Here is an 18913-nt window from a genome sequence, read left to right as displayed (position 1 = left end):
ACCACATAATGACAAAGCAATACAGGTTTTTAGAAATGCTTGCAAATTTACTTATATGACACATTTATATAAATATTCAGACCCTTTACTCAGTACTTTGTTGAAGCACCTTTGGCAGCGATTTAAAGCTTCAAGTCTTCTTGGGTTTGACACTACAAGCCTGACACACCTGTATTTGGGGAGTTTCTCCCATTCGTTGCAGATCTTCTCAAGCTCTGTCAGGTTGGATGGGGAGTGTCGCTGCACAGCTATTTTCAAATCAAACTTTGTCACATGCGCCGAATACAACAAGTGTAGACTTTACCGTGCTGTGCAAGGAGAGTTAAGAAAATATTTACCAAATAAACTAAAGTAAAAAAAATGATAAAAAGGAACACAATCACGAGGCTATATACAGGGGGTACCGGTACCAAGTCAGTGTGCGGGGGTACAGGTCAGAGGGGATTTGTACATGTAGGTAGGGGTGAAGTGACTATGAAGCTGTTAAGCAGCCTTTTGGTCCTAGACTTGGTGCTCCGGTACCGCTTGCTGTGCGGTAGCAGAGAAAACAGTCTGACTTGGGTGACTGGAGTCTCTGACAATTTTATGGGCTTTCCTCTGACACCGCCTATTATATAGGTCTTGGATTCCAGGAAGCTTGGCCCCAGTGATGTACTGGGCTATACACACTACCCTCTGTAGCGCCTTGCGGTCAGAGGCCGAGCAGTTGCCATACTAGGCGGTGATTCAACCGGTCAGGATGCTCTCAATGGTGCAGCTGTAGAACTTTTTGAAGATCTGAGGACCCATGCCAAATCTTTTCAGTCTCCTGAGGGGGAAAAGGTTTTGTCGTGCCCTCTTCACGACTGTCTTGGTGTGTTTGGACCATGATAGATCGTTGGTGATGTGGACACCAAGGAACTTGAATCTCTCGTAGGGATGGTGCCATTTTCAGGTCTCCAGAGATGTTCGATCGGGTTCAAGTCCGGGCTCTGGCTGGGCCACTCAAGGACATTCAGAGACGTGTCCCAATGGCACTCCTGCGTTGTCTTGGCTGGTTGCTTAGGGTTGTTGTCCTGTTGGAAGGTGAACCTTCGCCCCAGTCTGACGTCCTGAGCGCTCTGGAGGAGGATTTCATCAAAGGTTTTCTACTTTGCTCTGTTCATCTTTCCCTCGATCCTGACTAGTATCCCAGTCCCTGCCACTGAAAAACATCCCCACAGCATGATGCTGCCACCACCAGGCTTCACCGTAGGAATGGTGCCAGGTTTCCTCCAGACGTGACGCTTGGCATTCAGGCCAAAGAGTTTAATCTTGGTTTCATCAAACCAGAGAATGTTGTTTCTCATGGTCTGAGAATCCTTTAGGTCCCTTTTGGCAAATTCCAAGCGTGCTGTCGTGCTTTTTTACTGAGGAGTGGCTTCCGTCTGGCCACTCTACCATAAAGGCCTGATTGGTGGTGCTGCGCAGATGGTTGTCCTTCTGGTAGTTTCTCCTGTCTCCACAGAGGAACTCTGGAGCTCTGTCAGAGTGACCATCGGGTTCTTGGTTACCTCCCTGACCAAGGCCCTTCTCCCCCGATTACTCAGTTTGGCCAGGCGACCAGCTCTAGGAAGAGTCTTGTTGGTTCAAAAATTCTTCCATTTAAGAACGGAGGAGGCCACTGTGTTCTTGGGGACCTTCAATGCTGCAGAAATGTTTTGGTACCCTTCCCCAGATCTGTGCCTCTACACCACCCTGTCTCTGAGCTCTACAGACAATTCCTTCAACCTCATGGCTTGGTTTTTGCTCTGACATTTCCTGTGAACTGTGGGACCTTATATAGACAGGTGTGTGCCTTTCCAAATCATGTCTAATCAATTTAATTTAACACAGGTTGACTCCAATCAAGTTGTAGATACATCCCAAGGGTGATAAATGGAAACAGGATGCAACTGAGCTCAGTTTTGAATCTCAAAGTATCTGAATACTTATGTAATTAATGTATTTTTCAGGGGTTTTTGCAAACATTTCTAAAAACCTGTTTTCACTTTGTCATTATGGGGTATTGTGTGTAGATTGATGAGGAAAATATTTAATTTAATCAATTTTAGAATAGGGCTGCAACAGTAACAAAATGTGGAAAAAGTGAAGGGGTCTGAATACTTTCCGAATGCACTGTATATTAGGATATGCACTTGCTGTTGATATGATACTTGATTCCAGGCCTGTTATATTATAGTTACATGCATAGTGCTATCTGAGTTGTTACTGAGAGGTTTAATAAGAACAGGCGCCATATATCTACGTTTTGGTTTTTCGGGAAGCGCCAGACAGCTGTGGGAATCCTTACATCAGTTGATCGAGGATTCCCTGTGTCATGTAAACGTCTTCCCACCGTGAAAAGGTTGCCAATCAACTTCACACTGACACCCTGGAATGTGGTCATGTCATTATACCGTAGCTAAACTAGAGCTGTTGCTGAAGCTGCGCGCGGTGCCTTGGTTCAGAGCGCTTGGAAACCAACCACTGTAGACCGTGGACCAATCAGGGAGCAATAAGCGGGACAAGCCGCTTGGCCTCGTAAACATATCAGTCGTTGTTACTTATTCAACCGGCAAACTGCCTCACTACAATGCTTGGGAACAAAATATGCTACAATGCTCAAACCATTGCGGACGTGGATTAAAGGGATCGCTTCACTCATTCGAAGACTTTTGAGTTTTCACACATAATGCCTTATATTAAGTTTTTGTTCTTACTTTTTTGCTTGATACTTATCGGGGAATGCCGAAAGCACAAAAGTAGGAAAAGGCGGTGGTCCGGGGCGGTGGAATCTTACAAGCATGGCGCGTAAGTACCTGGATCCTTACCCTTTTTGAGAGTCCATCCAAATGTGTTTCCTTCTTTCACTCTTTCGTTTGCACTTTAAAACAACTGGAGGTCTTCATGCCATCCTCTTTGTTTATTTGGTTAAATTCCACAATTGTGGAACCCTACGTTCCGTTTGATGTAGCCTAATACTGGGCTATTTATTCGACTACATTTGTTACATTGAAAATTATTTATGGCTCGTTTCAGTAATGTTAACCCCGTTCTAGTCGTTAACACGGAGATTGTATGTAAATATTAGCCTTCGTGGGGTAGTCTCGACTCGAACACGCACGGTGCCCGTGCGTAAAGATGATCCAGAGCGCAGTGCGCATATGATGGACGGATGCAATCAATGGATGGACCCTGCATGAGCAGAGATGTCATGAATCATCACTATCTGCAAGTGTCATCATCCATGCCATTCATCTGAACTTGTCATCATTATTCTGCATCATGCTTCACTGACGGTTGTGACCAGTGATGTGTTCCGTCATTGTTAATAATCGTATCTGTGAAATGAGAGGTGATCCCACTGTGAGGCTGTTCAATGACACAAAGCTCTCAAATGCACTTGAAGTAGGCTACAGTAAGGGCAGAACATGGTTCATGTAATCTGCAAGATTTAACAGATTTAACAGTTCCATGGGGACAGTGGATTAATCGGGTTCTCAGGATCCCCTGCTGTATTACAAGTAACTAACCAATTATGTTATTCTTGTATATTGAGTTATAACATGAGACATTTTTGTCCAGTAGACAGTTATAGGATTATAATTACAAATCAACCCCTATAGCATGAAGTGGAGGTCCCCAGGGGAAAATGTGTGTTCATTATTAGTCTTAACATGCTGTATATTAGTAGTCTTATTAGTAGTCTTAACATGCTGTATACTCCCCTTGTTCTAAGGGTAAAAAATGCCCACCTTCACTAAACCCCTAAAATAAAGCAGCTTAATTGAATTTTAAACCCCAAATCTATTTTGCATGAAGAAACAACCTGTCATTCATCACAAACTTTGTGAATATCTGGGTATTCCCTCTTCACAACGCAAAAAGACTGCATTTAAATCAGTGGACATCACTCGTTTTTATTACGACACACCCGTCATAATTGTTTTCTTTGCTGAAGTAGAGGTTTATTATTATTATTATTATTGCTAAAGGTACTGCATAGGTGTGAACATTACTTTTTTTAGCAAGAGATAGCACTTGTATAGCCTAAGAAAGTAGCAGAAATGTGCAGAAAGGTGTTTTGAATGCATTTTATTGATGGGAAATAATAACAGTCTTCAACTTTTTTGGCAACATAGTGATATATTCTTATATACTGTACAATGAGGAATTCAACTACAAAATACTAGTCTTCTCCCATTTTTTAACCATTGCCCCCACCCACAAGGTGTATAAACAACAACAATAAATAAGAATAAAATAAGATAATAGATACAAAACAAAAACGTGAAGAACATAAATCAATCAACTCTAATTAGCACACGTAGGACAGTATGCAAGTGTGTGTGCATGGACTTTGCAGATGTATTTCTCCCATGTGCAGCACATAGTATTGTTTTACAGTCCTTCTTTGGGGGGCAGAATTGGCATCTCCTCCTCTTGCCTGCCCCAGCTGCAGTCTCAGGTGGATCAGGACAAGATTCAGCCCTCTGAACAGCTTTCACAAGCGCTGCAGAGGCTGCTGTGCGGGGGAGGCGCTCCCTTCTTTGAATGTGTGGGGTTACAAGTGCCTTTCCCAGCTGCTCCAGGAACACCCATCTCTTGTTCCGCTTATCAGGCATCCACCGGTAGGGTTGATCTTGTTCCATATCACAAAGGCATTGTATGAGGACACATCAATGATGTTATGGAAGATGACCAGAGGCCAGGGGGCAGTCATCCTCCTGCAGCTGTAAGTTCCAATCACCTTGTCCAGGTTGTTCACGCCTCCTTTGTTGTGGTTGTAGTCCAGGATGATGGCTGGCTTCCTGTCCTCACGATCACGGATCTCAACCGTTTTGTGCAGTGTGCTCAGGAGGACCACATTCTTGACCCTCTTTGGGAGGTAAGAAACTCGAGTGGTGGTGGGGATGAAGGCAAACTTTGATGAGAAGGCCTCTCTCCCCCTTGTTGCGAGGGGTGCAGGGGGGAGCTCAGGCTTGTTCTTTCTAACTGTGCCAACCATGGTGATCTTCCTCTTCAGGAGCTGCTGGCTGAGTTCATAAGAGGTGAAGAAATTGTCACACGTGACATTGTGCCCCCTCAGTCCATCTGTCATATCAAGCACAACCCTCATCCGCTGGTTCTTCTCCAGGCCTCCGGTGGTCGGTTTCCCTGTGCAGACTTGCATCTTCCAAGCTTAGCTGGATTGTGTGTCAAAGGCCACCCATATCTTGATCCCATACTTTGCTGGCTTGCTGGGCATATACTGCCGGAAAGGACAGTGACCTTTTGACAAAAGAGATTACTATCAGTAATTAGTATTAGTGTCACAGAAAACAATCACATAAATCAAGGATATTACAGCAATACATAATAAAATTAACACTGAAAATCATTACAGATTTGAAAATAAAAATGTACCTCTGAATGGAACCAGTTGCTCATCCTGTCACGCCCTGACCGTAGAGAGCTTTTTATGTCTCTATTTTGGTTTGGTCAGGGTGTGATTTGGGTGGGAATTCTATGTTCATTGTCTATGTTTTGTATTTCTTTGTGTTTGGCTGTCAGAGGCAGCTGTCTATCGTTGTCTCTGATTGAGAACCATACTTAGGTAGCTTTTTTCCACCTATGCTTTGTGGGTAGTTATTTTCTGTTTAGTGTTTTGCACCTGACAGGACTGTTTCGGTTATTCTCTTTGTTATTTTGTTATTAGTGTTCAGTTTCAATAAAAAGCATGAACACTTACCACGCTGCACTTTGGTCCACACCTTCTTCAACAGATGACCGTTACACATCCACTGTTACTTCAGGCCCAGGGTTGTAAAGGTATGGCAGACGCTCCACCCATTCTCCCAGACCTCTCTTACGGCCGCCAGTTTATCTCTCACACTTCTTGCAGGTCTTGACTCATGGTTATCAAAACATAACATTCTTGAGAAAGTGTGAAAGACTTTCAATGGCATCGTAGCACGGAAAATTGGCCTTCCACTCTCTGCATCGCAGAGACTACATGTAGCCTCGCCTCGGGACCTATACACACCCGCTAAGATTAGCAGCCCTATGTAGGCACGCAGGTCAATCTCATCCATCCCTTTCCAGTTGTCTCCATATTTACGGAAACCCTCCAAATTTGTCATCTCCAGGATGATTTCTTCGATGGCTGGTGTGATGAACATGTAGAATGTTGAGGCGATGTCCTGGGCATGGGCCACTGCATGTCTTGTGGGCCCTGGGGTCATCCTTATGACATTTTGTGCTGCCATCCTGCCCTGGTTGTCATATGGTGACAAGGACCATGTTATTTTGCTGCTCTTTGACAAAAATGTCTCTCTTTCAGCTTTGGGGATTTCTTCTTCATCTGAAGATGATGCGTCATGCTCTGGGTTGTATTCTTCCCCATCTTCTTCTTCAGATACCTCCTCCTCTTCTAAATCATTGTTCTCTTCTTCCTCCTGGACATCTGAAACAATCTGATCTACGACCTGTACGTGCACTCATGGCTTCAGCAAAGAGAGAACTGGGGGGACTGTCATCTGCAGCACCTTTATAGCCTCTGACTGCATTCCCCATTAGTAAACAATGCTTTCAATAAATGTTTATTTTGCCTGAAATTGTTTTTATTTTGTCTGTGAACTTGAGTCGTGTGGGGTCAGGGAGGGGAGATGCTGCACATGCACATTAAAGTTTTAGTTTTGTCTGAGTTCAATCAAGTAGCACACAATGTGTGTGTGTGTGTGTGTGTGTGTGTGTGTGTGTGTGTGTGTGTGTGTGTGTGTGTGTGTGTGTGTGTGTGTGTGTGTGTGTGTGTGTGTGTGTGTGTGTGTGTGTGTGTGTGTCTTTGTGTTTTTGTGGTGTGTAAATTTTTTTATAACTGCCGGGTCAAAAACCCTAAGGCAATCTTTGTACCCTGGTGGTGTACAGCTTTCATGGAAATATGAACAAAGGCAATGTTTCACTTTTTCAAATTTTTCGGTCACTCTAGGAAAAGTCATCAAATTTCAAGTTGAAAAAATATAATTTAGGGAGTTTTCTCTGCTGTTAAACATAGTGGCTGGTCATTTTTACCCTTAAGACAATACAAGGGTTAATTGTGCAAAAGCACAAACACCAAGTGTGCATACCTGTATACACTGCAAAGGCTGGCACGGTCTAATTGGTTGTCTGATGGCCTAATTTGCCTCCATTTACTCAATAATTGCAACCCCTTCTATTTTGGGAGAGCCTTGAACAGAGGCGGACTGGGACCAGATATCGGCCCTGGCATTCCTAACTCACCGGCCCTTTCTTTGACGCTCCCACACCGGCCCATTTCCCTCCCCCCGCGGCCCCAACACAGGCCCAATTCTTTCCATGAGGCTCTCATTATTAGCCTAAACCAAATTTTGAGCTACAAATCCAAGTTAGACATGCCCTCTTGGGCTAAAAATATGACCAGCCCATTTGGCATTTGCTTGAAATGCCAGATGGCCAGTCCGCTCCTGCCCTTGAAACTGGCATAGGTGCAAAATGCCTAAATAGATCGGGGTCTGTTCGGAACAGTCTTCCCTGTCTTCCCTTAACTTTATACCCACAGAACATATAATGTTTACAGAGTATGGAAACGAACTTCCACCCATGTTATTCTCAAACGACAAACGTATCATGTGGGTTAGATAAACTCACTTTGACAGCAAAGCATGTTTCTCTTGATTCTCTGAGGGCACACACACCCACACACATTGCAGTTCTGCTCATGCAGACAAATGGCCCATAAACAGCCAAGCTCAAGTTTCAATGCTGATAAAAACACCTGGCACCACACCTTGAACATGACAGAAATAATGTTTTTTTAAGAACAGGGCCCGGTTTCCCAAAAGCATCTTAAGGCTAAGTTCATCGTCAGAACATCGCTAAATCTCAGAGCTGTTTCCTAAAACCATCGTTATTAACGGCGTACTTGACAACGCTCGTAATCTAACGCCTGCCTCAGACTACTTGTAGAACAGCTAAGTACGTCATTAGATGCTTTTTTGCCCTCCTATTAATGTGTGGATCATCCATTTTGTATGGTATGTTACGAATTACAATTCGTATGATATGTTACAATTTAGCGAAATGTTACAACATTTCTAAACATATGAAATGTTACAAATTCTGACATGTTGTGGCAAGCATTAGCTAACACACTAAGTAGCAGTAAGTAGTTGCCCAGGATGAAATTTGAAAACACAACCTTTGGATTCCTAGACATTTGCATTATATGCCTGCCCGTCTGTCTGTCCATCCATCCAGAGTCAGACTAACCAATCACCGTCTTTTTCTTTTTACCTTAGGTAACCTTATATCTTATGTAACCACACTAAACATAACATCATGCTAATTTGAGTGTCCCGGATTGACGTTTACTGTGTTACATCTAGTCTATGAGACCAGTCTGGAAAGACGCATCGTTTAAACACTAGTAAACCTAAATTCAATCACTATCAGGAAACCTGGCCCAGGAATGTTAACATAACTTCCATTGCTGTTTCATCCATTGCGCAACATCCATATCTTGGTTTCAGAATTCCTGCTAATTGATCATATTTTTTAAAAAGTCACACCTGTGTTGTAAAGTCTGTGTTCTTACACTTATTCATTCTGAGCTCGGTTTCCCGATAGAGATGGACCTATGACTGTGGAGCGGCAGGTAGCTTAGTGGTTAGATCTTTGGGCCAGTAATCGAAATGCGCAACCAGAGGGAAAAGAACTCTGGACCACCTTTACCCTCCATTTGGCAAATCTGACCATAATTCCATCCTCCTGATTCCTGCATACAGGCAAAAATTAAAGCAGGAAGCACCAGTGACTAGATCAATAAAAAAGTGGTCAGATGAAGCAGATGCTAAGCTACAGTACTGTTTTGCTAACACAGACTGGAATATGCTCTGGGATTCCTCCAATGGCATTGAGGAGTACACCACATATGTCATTGGCTTCATCAATAAGTGCATCGATGACGTCGTCCCCACGGTGACCGTACGTACATACCCCAACCAGAAGCCATGGATTTCAGGCAGCATCCGCACTGAGCTAAAGGCTAGAGTTGCTGCTTTCAAGGAGCGGGACTCTAACCCGGAAGCTTATAAGAAATTGCGCTATGCCCTCCGACGAACCATCAAACAGGCAAAGGGTCAATACAGGACTAAGATTGAGTCGTACTAGACCGGCTCTGACGCTCCTCGGATGTGGCAGGGCCTGCAAACCATTACAGACTACAAAGGGAAGCACAGCCGGGAGCTGCACAATGACACGAGCCTACCGGACGAGCTAAACTACTTCTATGCTCGCTTCGAGGCAAATAGCACTGAAACATGCAGGAGAGCACCAGCTGTATTGGAAGACTGTGTGATCACGCTCTCCGCAGCCGATGTTTAGACAAGTCAACATTCACAAGGCCGCAGGGCCAGACGGATTACCAGGGCGTGTACTGCGAGCATGCGCTGACCAACTAGCAAGTGTCTTCACTGACATTTTCAACCTCTCCCTGGCCAAGTCTGTAATACCAACATGTTTTAAGCAGACCACCTGTGCCCAAGAACACTAAAGTAACCTGCCTAAATGACTACCGACCCGTAGCACTCACGTCTGTAGCCATGAAGTGCTTTGAAAAGATGGTCATGGCTCACATCAACACCATCATCCCAGAAACCCTAGACCCACTCCAATTTGCATACCGCCCCAACAGATCCACAGATGATGCAGTCTCTATTGCACTCCACACTGCCCTTTCCCACACCTATGTGAGAATGCTATTCATTGACTACAGCTCAGCGTTCAACACCATAGTGCCCTCAATGCTCATCAATAAGCTAAGGACCCTGGGACTAAATACCTCCCTTTGCAACTGGATCCTGGACTTCCTGACGGGCCACCCCCAGGTGGTAAGTGTAGGTAACAACACATCCGCCACGCTGATACTCAACACAGGGGCCCCTCAGGGGTGGGTGCTCAGCATCCTCCTGTACTCCCTGTTCACTCATGACTGCACGGCCAGGCACGACTCCAACACCATCATTAAATTTGCCGATGACACAACAGTGGTAGGCCTGATCACCGACAACAACGAGACAGCCTATAGGGAGGAGGTCAGAGACCTGGCCATTTGGTGCCAGGACAACAACCTCTCCCTCAACGTGATCAAGACAAAGGAGATGATTGTGGATTACAGGCAAAAGAGGACCAAGCACGCTCCCATTCTCATCGACGGGGCTGCTGTGGAGCAGGTTGAGAGCTTCAAGTTCCTTTGTGTCCACATCACCCACAAACTAACATGGTCCAAGCACACCATGACAGTCGTGAAGTGGGCACGACAAAACCTATTCCCCTCAGGAGACTGAAAAGTTTTGGCATGGGTCCTCAGATCCTCAAAAGGTTCTACAGCTGCACCATCGAGAGCATCCTGACTGGTTGCATCACTGCCTGGTATGGCAACTGCTCGGCTTCTGACCGCAAGGCTCTACAGAGGGTAGTGCGAACGGCCCAGTACATCACTGGGGCCAAGCTTCCTGCCATCCAAGACCTCTATACCAGGCGGTGTCAGAGGAAGGCCCTGAGTATTGTCAAAGACTCCAGCCACCCTAGTCAAGCGGCAAGCGGTACCGGAGCGCCAAGTCTAGGTCCAAGAGGCTTCTAAACAGCTTCTACCCCCAAGCCATAAGACTCCTGAACATCTAGTCAATCTAGGATTTACGTACAGAATAATACGAAATGCTCTGGGACCAGGTTGGGTAGGTCTGTCGATTGCACATACATGAACGTGATGTCAATATTTAGCCTAATAATCTTGCTATTATATAATTAGGTTATCTCGATTTTTATTTAAGAAATGTAGGCCTATCCATGCTTTGCTTGTATATAATATTGCTAACATTTTATATATTTATTTAACTAGGCAATTCAGTTAAGGACAAATTCTTATTTACGACGCTGGGCCAATTGTGCGCCGGCCTATGGGACTCCCAATCACGGCCGGTTGTGATACAGCCAAGGATCAAACCAGGGTCTGTAGTGATGCCTCTAGGACTGAGATGCAGTGCCTTAGACCGCTGAGCCACTTGGGAGTGTGGTGGTCTAAGGCAACTGGCTATGACATTTTCGGCGATCACATAGAAACATCTTCATTCTATGTTTAGCGGATATTGTGTGTAAAGTGACGCGAGAGGGTCGAACAGTGATCTAACGGCGCACTTGTTCCACGAGTGGTCTGAGGCCGGAGTCAGCTAAGGAGCGATTTCAAGTGCAACGTTAGGCCAATAAAGACCATTTTGGGAAACGTCTCGAAAATGTAAAGATGCTCTTGTGAAGGTTCTAACGATAACCTTAACCTTAAGATGCTTTTGGGAAACCGCGCCCTGTTCCTTTCATAATCTGACTGTTGTGGTTTGAAGGTCATTTTAAAGGTGGTTGGGTGGTTCTCTGTAAGGATTAAGGACTGGATGGAGACAGATAACTGTTATCCATCAATATTTTCAGAAGTAGCCTATTGATTGCCGTTTTCTTTTGCAGTCCCCTGACTGGAAAAAGGATGGTTGACAACACCAAATCTCGCAAATTGAAGACAGACAACCTGCTGCGAGTGGATGACCATGATTTCACCATGAGACCAGCCTTTGCAGGTAAGGACCTGGTTCTAAACAGCTTGTTGACTGATTTAACGAAAGTAGAAACCAGAGCCCTCTAAACCCGGCAAAGGGGCCCTGATATCACTGTTCAGATCAGGGGGGCAAAACTGTTCCTTGAGGGCCGCAGTGTATGACTGTTTCCATATTTGTACTTCTTGTGCCCTCTCTGGGCAACCAATGAATGTCTCTGAACATTAATTAAGTGCCAGTGTGGAATGAAAAAAAACAGCAAGATTGTGGCCCTTGAGGACTGGAGTTGTGCTACTCTGGTTTAGATCTTGAATGGCATATCCAGCAGAGAACGTACATCTGTGTGAAAAAGTAGTCTCATCATATCAATACACACAGGAGCTAGTTAGATATGACACTTTGAGAATGAATTCTTCTGGTATCCACACCTGTTTTGACATGTTTACCAAAGTGTAAGGCGGCAAGTATAGGAGGAGCTTTTGAAAAGCATAAAATGGGATGCTGAACTTGAGTGGCAGCTCAGACACTAAGAATTTCAAATAGAGGATCCTACATAAAACCCTTCAGTGTATCTGTAAACGGACACGCAGACACAGCCTCGTGTCCCAGAATAGAGAGCTTTGGGAGATTCAAATTGTCTGTCTTATACAAACATTATGAAAAGTTGACTTGTGTAAGCCTGTGATAACTGTCTGTATTAATTTGGGTGGGAGATGTATAGCGGTGGCTAGGTTTTCTTCCCTAGCTTCAAACGGATGCAGGCGTACAGTGAAAGCCTCTTACACAGCCGCTCCCCGCTCACTGGGGGAATGTTATCTGTGTGATATTGTGGCGTGCCAGCATGAAGTCTCTTTCCACACAAGGGTGGAGGAAAACAGCCCAAAACACAATCAGAGAAATCCCACTGGGAAGGAGCAACTGCATTGTCCCATTGCACACAATGAACAGCTTTGTGTGGCATAATTTTCACAGAGAGATAAAAATTAATTGTTTGTTTAGAATTAGGGCTGTGCAAATGTCGTTTTTTTTCCAGCGACAGCGAGTATGTGAGGTTTTGCATTATGCATACGGTGCTCTGCCGGTGGGAAGGCCTTTATGGGGATAAGGCTGTAAATATCCCCAGTATAAAGGTTAGAGCTGTTCCCATGTGTTTCAGGTTACGACTGTAGGGAACCCCTGCTGCTCAATTACCATTTCAACTTTTATAAATAGCAGAGAAAAGAAGATTCACTTTTATTTCCATGCCAGTTGTCTGCACAAAGCTACCAGGAATATTCCATTCTGTGGATCCTTGGATGTTTGGTTTCTGATTGGTTTCTGTTTGAAAATCCACCGTCTGAACAACGTTAGGATACAGAGACATGGAGATTTGCTGTTGCAGTGAATGTCATATTTGTCATACAGCACAGCAAGTTCAAATTTCCCGTTTTTACCTATAAATGTAAGTATAAAAACAAAGTATTTTAATAATTTTCCAATTAAAAAAACATCCTAGGCGTGTGAAGACCTGTCATGGCTTAATTTGACGTTTTAGCAGACGCTCTTGTCCAAAGCGACTTACAGTAAGTAGTGAGTGTGTACATTTACATACTGGTCCCCTGTGGGAATCAAACCCACAACCCTGGTGTTGCAAGCACCATGCTCTACCAACTGAGCCACATGGAACCACCATTTAATCAAATTTGCGTTACAGAGATAGCTTGTTTCCCCCCCCAATTTTATTCCTATGATATTGAAGAAAATCCACCAAAGCCATTCCATCTTTGGGATTTCTTTCAGCAGTGAGCAGCAGTGTCTAATGCATGGGCCTAGGCTAGCCTTAATCTGGCCAGTGCTACCAATAGTTGATTTACAATTGCTCAAAGGAGAAGCACTCCAGTGTCATTATGTGAAATAGATAAGGGCTTTTTCCCCCCGTTGAGCATTCATGTCATGTCTATTTAAGGTCTTAAGACAGATTTGGTGATCTTTGCTGATCTGCTGGTATTTTACGGAAAGGTTACATCATTTTGCTGTGCAGAGATTCGGATTGCTAGCGGTTGTCCTGTGTATGAGAAAACAGACTGATGAAATGCTGCTGATCAACCTATTTTCCATGGGGGGGGTTGTGTTCATATTTCTTTTGTTGTGTTTCTGTTATTTCTGTGTAATCATCTTTGAAGCCTTTATGCTGTCTGAGGAATAGCTTCCTCTGTCATGTTCACTTCTAACAGAGACATTCTTGATGACTCAATCAATCGGCACAGACCATGGATTTTTTTAACTTGTGTGCCCCACTGACAACTGTTTACCAGACCGTACTAAGGTCCCACTCTATGAAGAGACTGAATAGTTCAGAACATTTCAGAGGACGTTCTCGATCACACAGAGCTGTGATCTGATCAGTTGTATGATCATACATTGTATGGCTCTGATTGAACATTTCAGATTTGTATCATCAGAATATGTTTTAAGAGAGCTCTAACAAACAAGTAACTGCTAGGAGAACAGGGAAACTGATATGAATTTAACTTGAGGTCAAACGCACTGTGAAAAGGTCAAACCCACAGTGCTCCATCCTCTGGACCGGACCCCATAACGACCCATAATGATTGTTCTCAGCAGTGGTCTTTTTACAAGATCACATCTCCCACAGCCTCTACAAAATAACCGGTGGCTCCGCGATGGCAGGAGGAGAAGATGGAGAGAGCACATGTAATCACTATGAATGAAAGATAAACATTTTCTTCAATAACAGCCCAATCCCCCGCAAGCTCTATCTATTACAGGGGTAGAGGCTGTGGGAGGCATTTCTCCCAGCAGCTGGCAGGTGTGGCGGGCAGCATCGTCCGCACAGGTTCTGGGAGGGGAGCTGGTGCCTGGGTCCCAGTTTAGGATCTGATGGATGGCATATGGTGTGAGTGAGGGATGACAGCGCACCCAGCTGGCACAAGGCGATGAGTTAATATCCTCTCTTCCAGGCAACAGGCGAGGGGAGACTGAGTGAAATGAGGCTTTAGTTACTAGCGATTACATGAGGGTTCAGAGGCTGGTACTACAGCAGCTACCACGGATTATAAACTGGGTGATTCGAGCCCTGAAGGCTGATTGGCTGATAGCCGGGGTATATCAGACCGTATACATTTATTTTTACTGCTCTAATTACGTTGGTAACCAGTTTATAATAGCAATAAGGCACCTCGGGATTTGTGGTATGTGGCCAATATACCACGGCTAAGGGCTGTGTCCAGGCACTCCGCGATGTGTCCGTGGTATATTGGCCATATACCACACCCCCTTGGGCCTTGCTTAATTAGACAATGGCAGGCAATCAGGACATTACCCACAATGCATAACACACAAATATGTATTATGCATTACTTGCGCTTCTTATGTGAACCTTTAACATGGGATGGATGAAACTGTGTGCCATATAATTGCATATAGAACTGATTCATAGGATGTATGTGCTGTGAAAATATACATGGCCTTATATGGAGTTATTTGGATTCAATATCCTCGCAAATCCTAAAATCTAACCCAAATCTATCACTCATGACTCATCCACTTCAATCAAATGAATACTTCGACATATGAGTGTGTGGTATTGCCCTCAATACTGAAATGAAAGGGTTTAGAAAATGAGCTGAAGATATCTGTAGCTGTAATACCGTGTAATACCAAATCTTTCTGGGATTGTGGTAGTGATCAAAGGAAAAGTAAACTACTAGAGATAACAAGGAAGTAGTATGGAGAAAATATCAGAGCCTCTATACTGGGGCATGGAAATCCAAGTTAAGACGTCAGCTCAGACAGAGATTCTTTTTTTTAATCGACACTAGTGCAGTAGAATAGTGCTGCACAGTTTTCACATTTCGTGGTGTTAGTCTGAAATGTTGAAACATTCAATGTGTTTTTCTACTGATCTACACAGCCTACTTCACAGGGTAACAATTGAAAGTGTCAACATTTCAGACTCAACACAACAACATTTGAAAACTGTGCAGGGGTTCACATACTTTTTTACTGCACTGTATATCTACCAAGAGAAAGTAGAATTGTTACGTTTCATACTAGCTTACCCTAAATCATGTTATGTGATTATGGCTACTCTCAAGGGGAAACTGTCTTTCCACCTGAGGCTGAATCCTTGACTCTCACTGTTGGCCTGAATATGATGCCACTGATAGTCAGAAATATAATAATAAGAACGAAAATAATCTCGTTCTTGTGAATGTTGTTTTGCAGGCCCTGCTGTCCCTGTGGGGGTGGATGTTCAGGTGGAGAGTTTGGACAGTATATCAGAGGTGGACATGGTAAGTGAATTGATAATCATACAAACATGAAACCTTATAACCTTTCAATGAAGTCAACGTTAACCGTTATTATTACAGGTCAGTGGAACATTTGAGGAGGTCATTGTGATACAGTGTTTTAATTCAACAACTACTGAACGCAATGGGTAGGGATGCTGGCCATTCCTATAACAAATAAAGATACACCCATCAGTGTTAAATACAAGTATTTTAGAGTCAGTAACATCAATGATTGTGCAGCCCACCACTTCCATTGAACCAAAGAAAATGAACGTATCCTTCACAATCTGCTAATAAGTAAATAAGACTATGAAGCTGTTTTGGGAGGGGGGGGGCACTGTTTTGGAGCTGATAAACTCAAATTAATTATATTGGTCATGCTTATTAATCTCTTATTCTCAGATAATCCAAATAATAGGAGCACAGTGTTAAAAATGATGTTTTGTCTTCAAAATGACCTTGCAAATGACCATGCACATGTTCCACCACAGTAATATAATTACATGGGCCCGCTGTCCTAAGCTATAAATTGGAGCCGAACTGCCATCCTGATGTTCTGTAAGCCTCTATGTGAGCATTTCAATGTTTGTATATAATTGTATAAAAATAGACCTGGCAAATTATTGCTTTCAGACGATGACTGTCCTTAATGCCAGACTGATGGAGGACAAAGGTTCCGTCATCCGTATCAACCATTTTAATATCATTATGCAATGTTACAGTGGACTAATATTTGTTGAATGTGTCCAAATGTGATGTTATACACACATTGTATTTAATGACAAAAGGTACTGATTACTTCATTGGTGCCATTATTTCAAGTTGTGTTATTACTGATCTAATATTAAGTGTAATGCTGTGAAGTGAATGGAAAAGGGGATGATCTGCTGTGGTAGATACAGTGGCGTAGTCGGCATGAAATAGACCCTTTTGCCTAGTAACATATACAGATCAAGGAGCAGAGAGGAAGGAAAAGGATATGTGTGACCAATGCAACCTCTAACCCAGAGCTGTCATTACTGTATGTGTCTCATCATCACTAATATCAACTCTGACTGCCCTCTCTGGACATAATATGTTCCCTGCTCATACTAGGGACATACACTGAGTGTACAAAACATTAGGAACACCTGCTCTTTCTTTGACAGACTGACCAGGTGAATCCAAGTGAAAGCTATGATCCCTTATTGATGTCACTTGTTAAATCCACATAAAAAAGTGTAGATGAAGGGGAGGAGACAGGTTAAAGATGGATTTTTATGCCTTGAGACAATTGAGACATGGATTGTGAATGTGTGCCATTCAGAGGGTGAATGGGCAAGACAAAATATATAAGTGCCTGTGAACTGGGTATGGTAGAAGGTGCCAGGCACACTGGTTTGAGTGTGTCAAGAACTGCAATGCTGCTGGGTTTCCCCTTGTGTATCAAGAATGGTCCACCACCCAAAGGACATCCAGCCAACTTGACACAACTGTGGGAAGCACTGAAGTCAACATGGGCCAGCATCCTATAGAGTCCATGTCAAGACGAATTGAGGCTGTTCTCTGGGCAAATGTTGAGCGCAAACGTGAACATTGTGAAAATTCTGTGAAACTTCCAGCGCGCGTTTTTTGTGAACACTGAGGCTGTACCCACTTTAAGTTAGTTTTAACAGTGGCCATGTAGGCTACTGTGGCTATTTGATCATAATGTAGGCCTACCGGAGTGGCCTACCATCAGAAACAATGGATAAAATGCATCCCATAACATTTTAACATGGAAATAGCTGTTCTATCATTAAGCCTACAGTAGCAGCCAATTTGTGTTGTTCAATGTAGACCTACATTCCATGACACTTTTGAAAAACACTTACAGGGCTTGACATCAACCTATTTATCCACTTGGTGACAGATAATGCTGTTGTGTTGTTTGATGCAAGAAACCACTTTACAAAATAAAATGCATTATTATTGTCATACCATTAATACAGAGAATCGGAAATATTGTGCTACCCTCTGCCTATTGGCTACTTAGCTTATTCAAGCCTGTCTCAAAATACACACTGCCCCTTTAAGACAAGAAAAAGCTCTTTACCCGACTCACTTTTCAAAGATATCTAGAAATGTACATGTTTTGTGCTCTTGGCTCATGCAGCTCTCGCTTTGATCTCAAAACAAGCGCATCTACTCACGATTGCTCATGCTGTAAGCACAATCCAGTTCAAAGTAAATGGCACAGATCCATATACAGTGCATTTGGAAGGTATTCAGACCCCTTGACTTTTTCCACATTTTGTTATTTTAAAGCCTTATTCAAAAATGGATTAAATTGTTTCTACACACAATCTACACACAATACCCCATAATGACAAAGCAGAAACAGGTTTCTCGTATTTACATAAGTATTCAGAGCCTTTACTCAGTACTTTGTTGAAGCACCTTTGGCAGCGATTACAGCCTTGAGTCTTCTTGGGTAAGACGCTACACCTGTATTTGGGGAGTTTCTCCCATTCTTCTCTTCAGATCCTCTCAAGCTCTGTCAGGTTGGATGGGGAGTGTCGCTGCAAAGCTATTTTCAGGTCTCTCCAGAGATGTTGGATCGGGTTCAAGTCCGGGCTCTGCCTGGGCCACTCAAGGACATTCAGAGACTTGTCCCGAAGTCACAGCTGCGTTGTCTTGGCTGTGTGCTTAGGGTCGTTGTCCTGTTGGAAGGTGAACCTTCACCCCAGTCTGAGGTCCTGAGCGCTCAGGACCTTTCATTAAGGATCTCTCTGTACTTTGCTTCGTTCATCTAGTCTCCCAGTCCCTGCTGCTGAAAAACATCTCTGCAGCATGATGCTGCCACCACCAGCCTTCACCAAAGGGATGGTGCCAGGTTTCCTCCACATGTGACGCTTGACATTCAGGCCAAAGAGTTCAATCTTGGTTTCATCAGCCTCATGGTCTGAGAGTCCTTTGGGTGCTTTTTGGCAAACTCCAAGCAGGCTGTCGTGCCTTTTACTGAGGAGTGGCTTCCGTCTGGCCACTCTACCATAAAGGCCT

General features: G+C 43.7%; 1 protein-coding gene across 1 annotated transcript in view; it reads left to right on the top strand.

Moving 5' to 3' along the window:
• The first annotated feature begins 2692 nt into the window (after positions 1-2692).
• The window catches only part of LOC120019529 (gamma-aminobutyric acid receptor subunit rho-2-like), a 34041-nt gene continuing 17820 nt past the window's right edge, over positions 2693-18913 (top strand). The window contains exons 1-3 of the mRNA XM_038962825.1: positions 2693-2811; positions 11512-11621; positions 15825-15892. Coding sequence (XP_038818753.1) covers positions 2693-2811; positions 11512-11621; positions 15825-15892 — 297 coding nt within the window. The remainder of the gene's footprint in view (positions 2812-11511; positions 11622-15824; positions 15893-18913) is intronic.

This window comes from Salvelinus namaycush, chromosome 24, assembly GCF_016432855.1.
Source record: "Salvelinus namaycush isolate Seneca chromosome 24, SaNama_1.0, whole genome shotgun sequence".
Taxonomy (NCBI): domain Eukaryota; kingdom Metazoa; phylum Chordata; class Actinopteri; order Salmoniformes; family Salmonidae; genus Salvelinus; species Salvelinus namaycush.
Note: the sequence above shows the minus strand (reverse complement) of the source record. Positions and strands in the feature narration are given on the sequence as shown.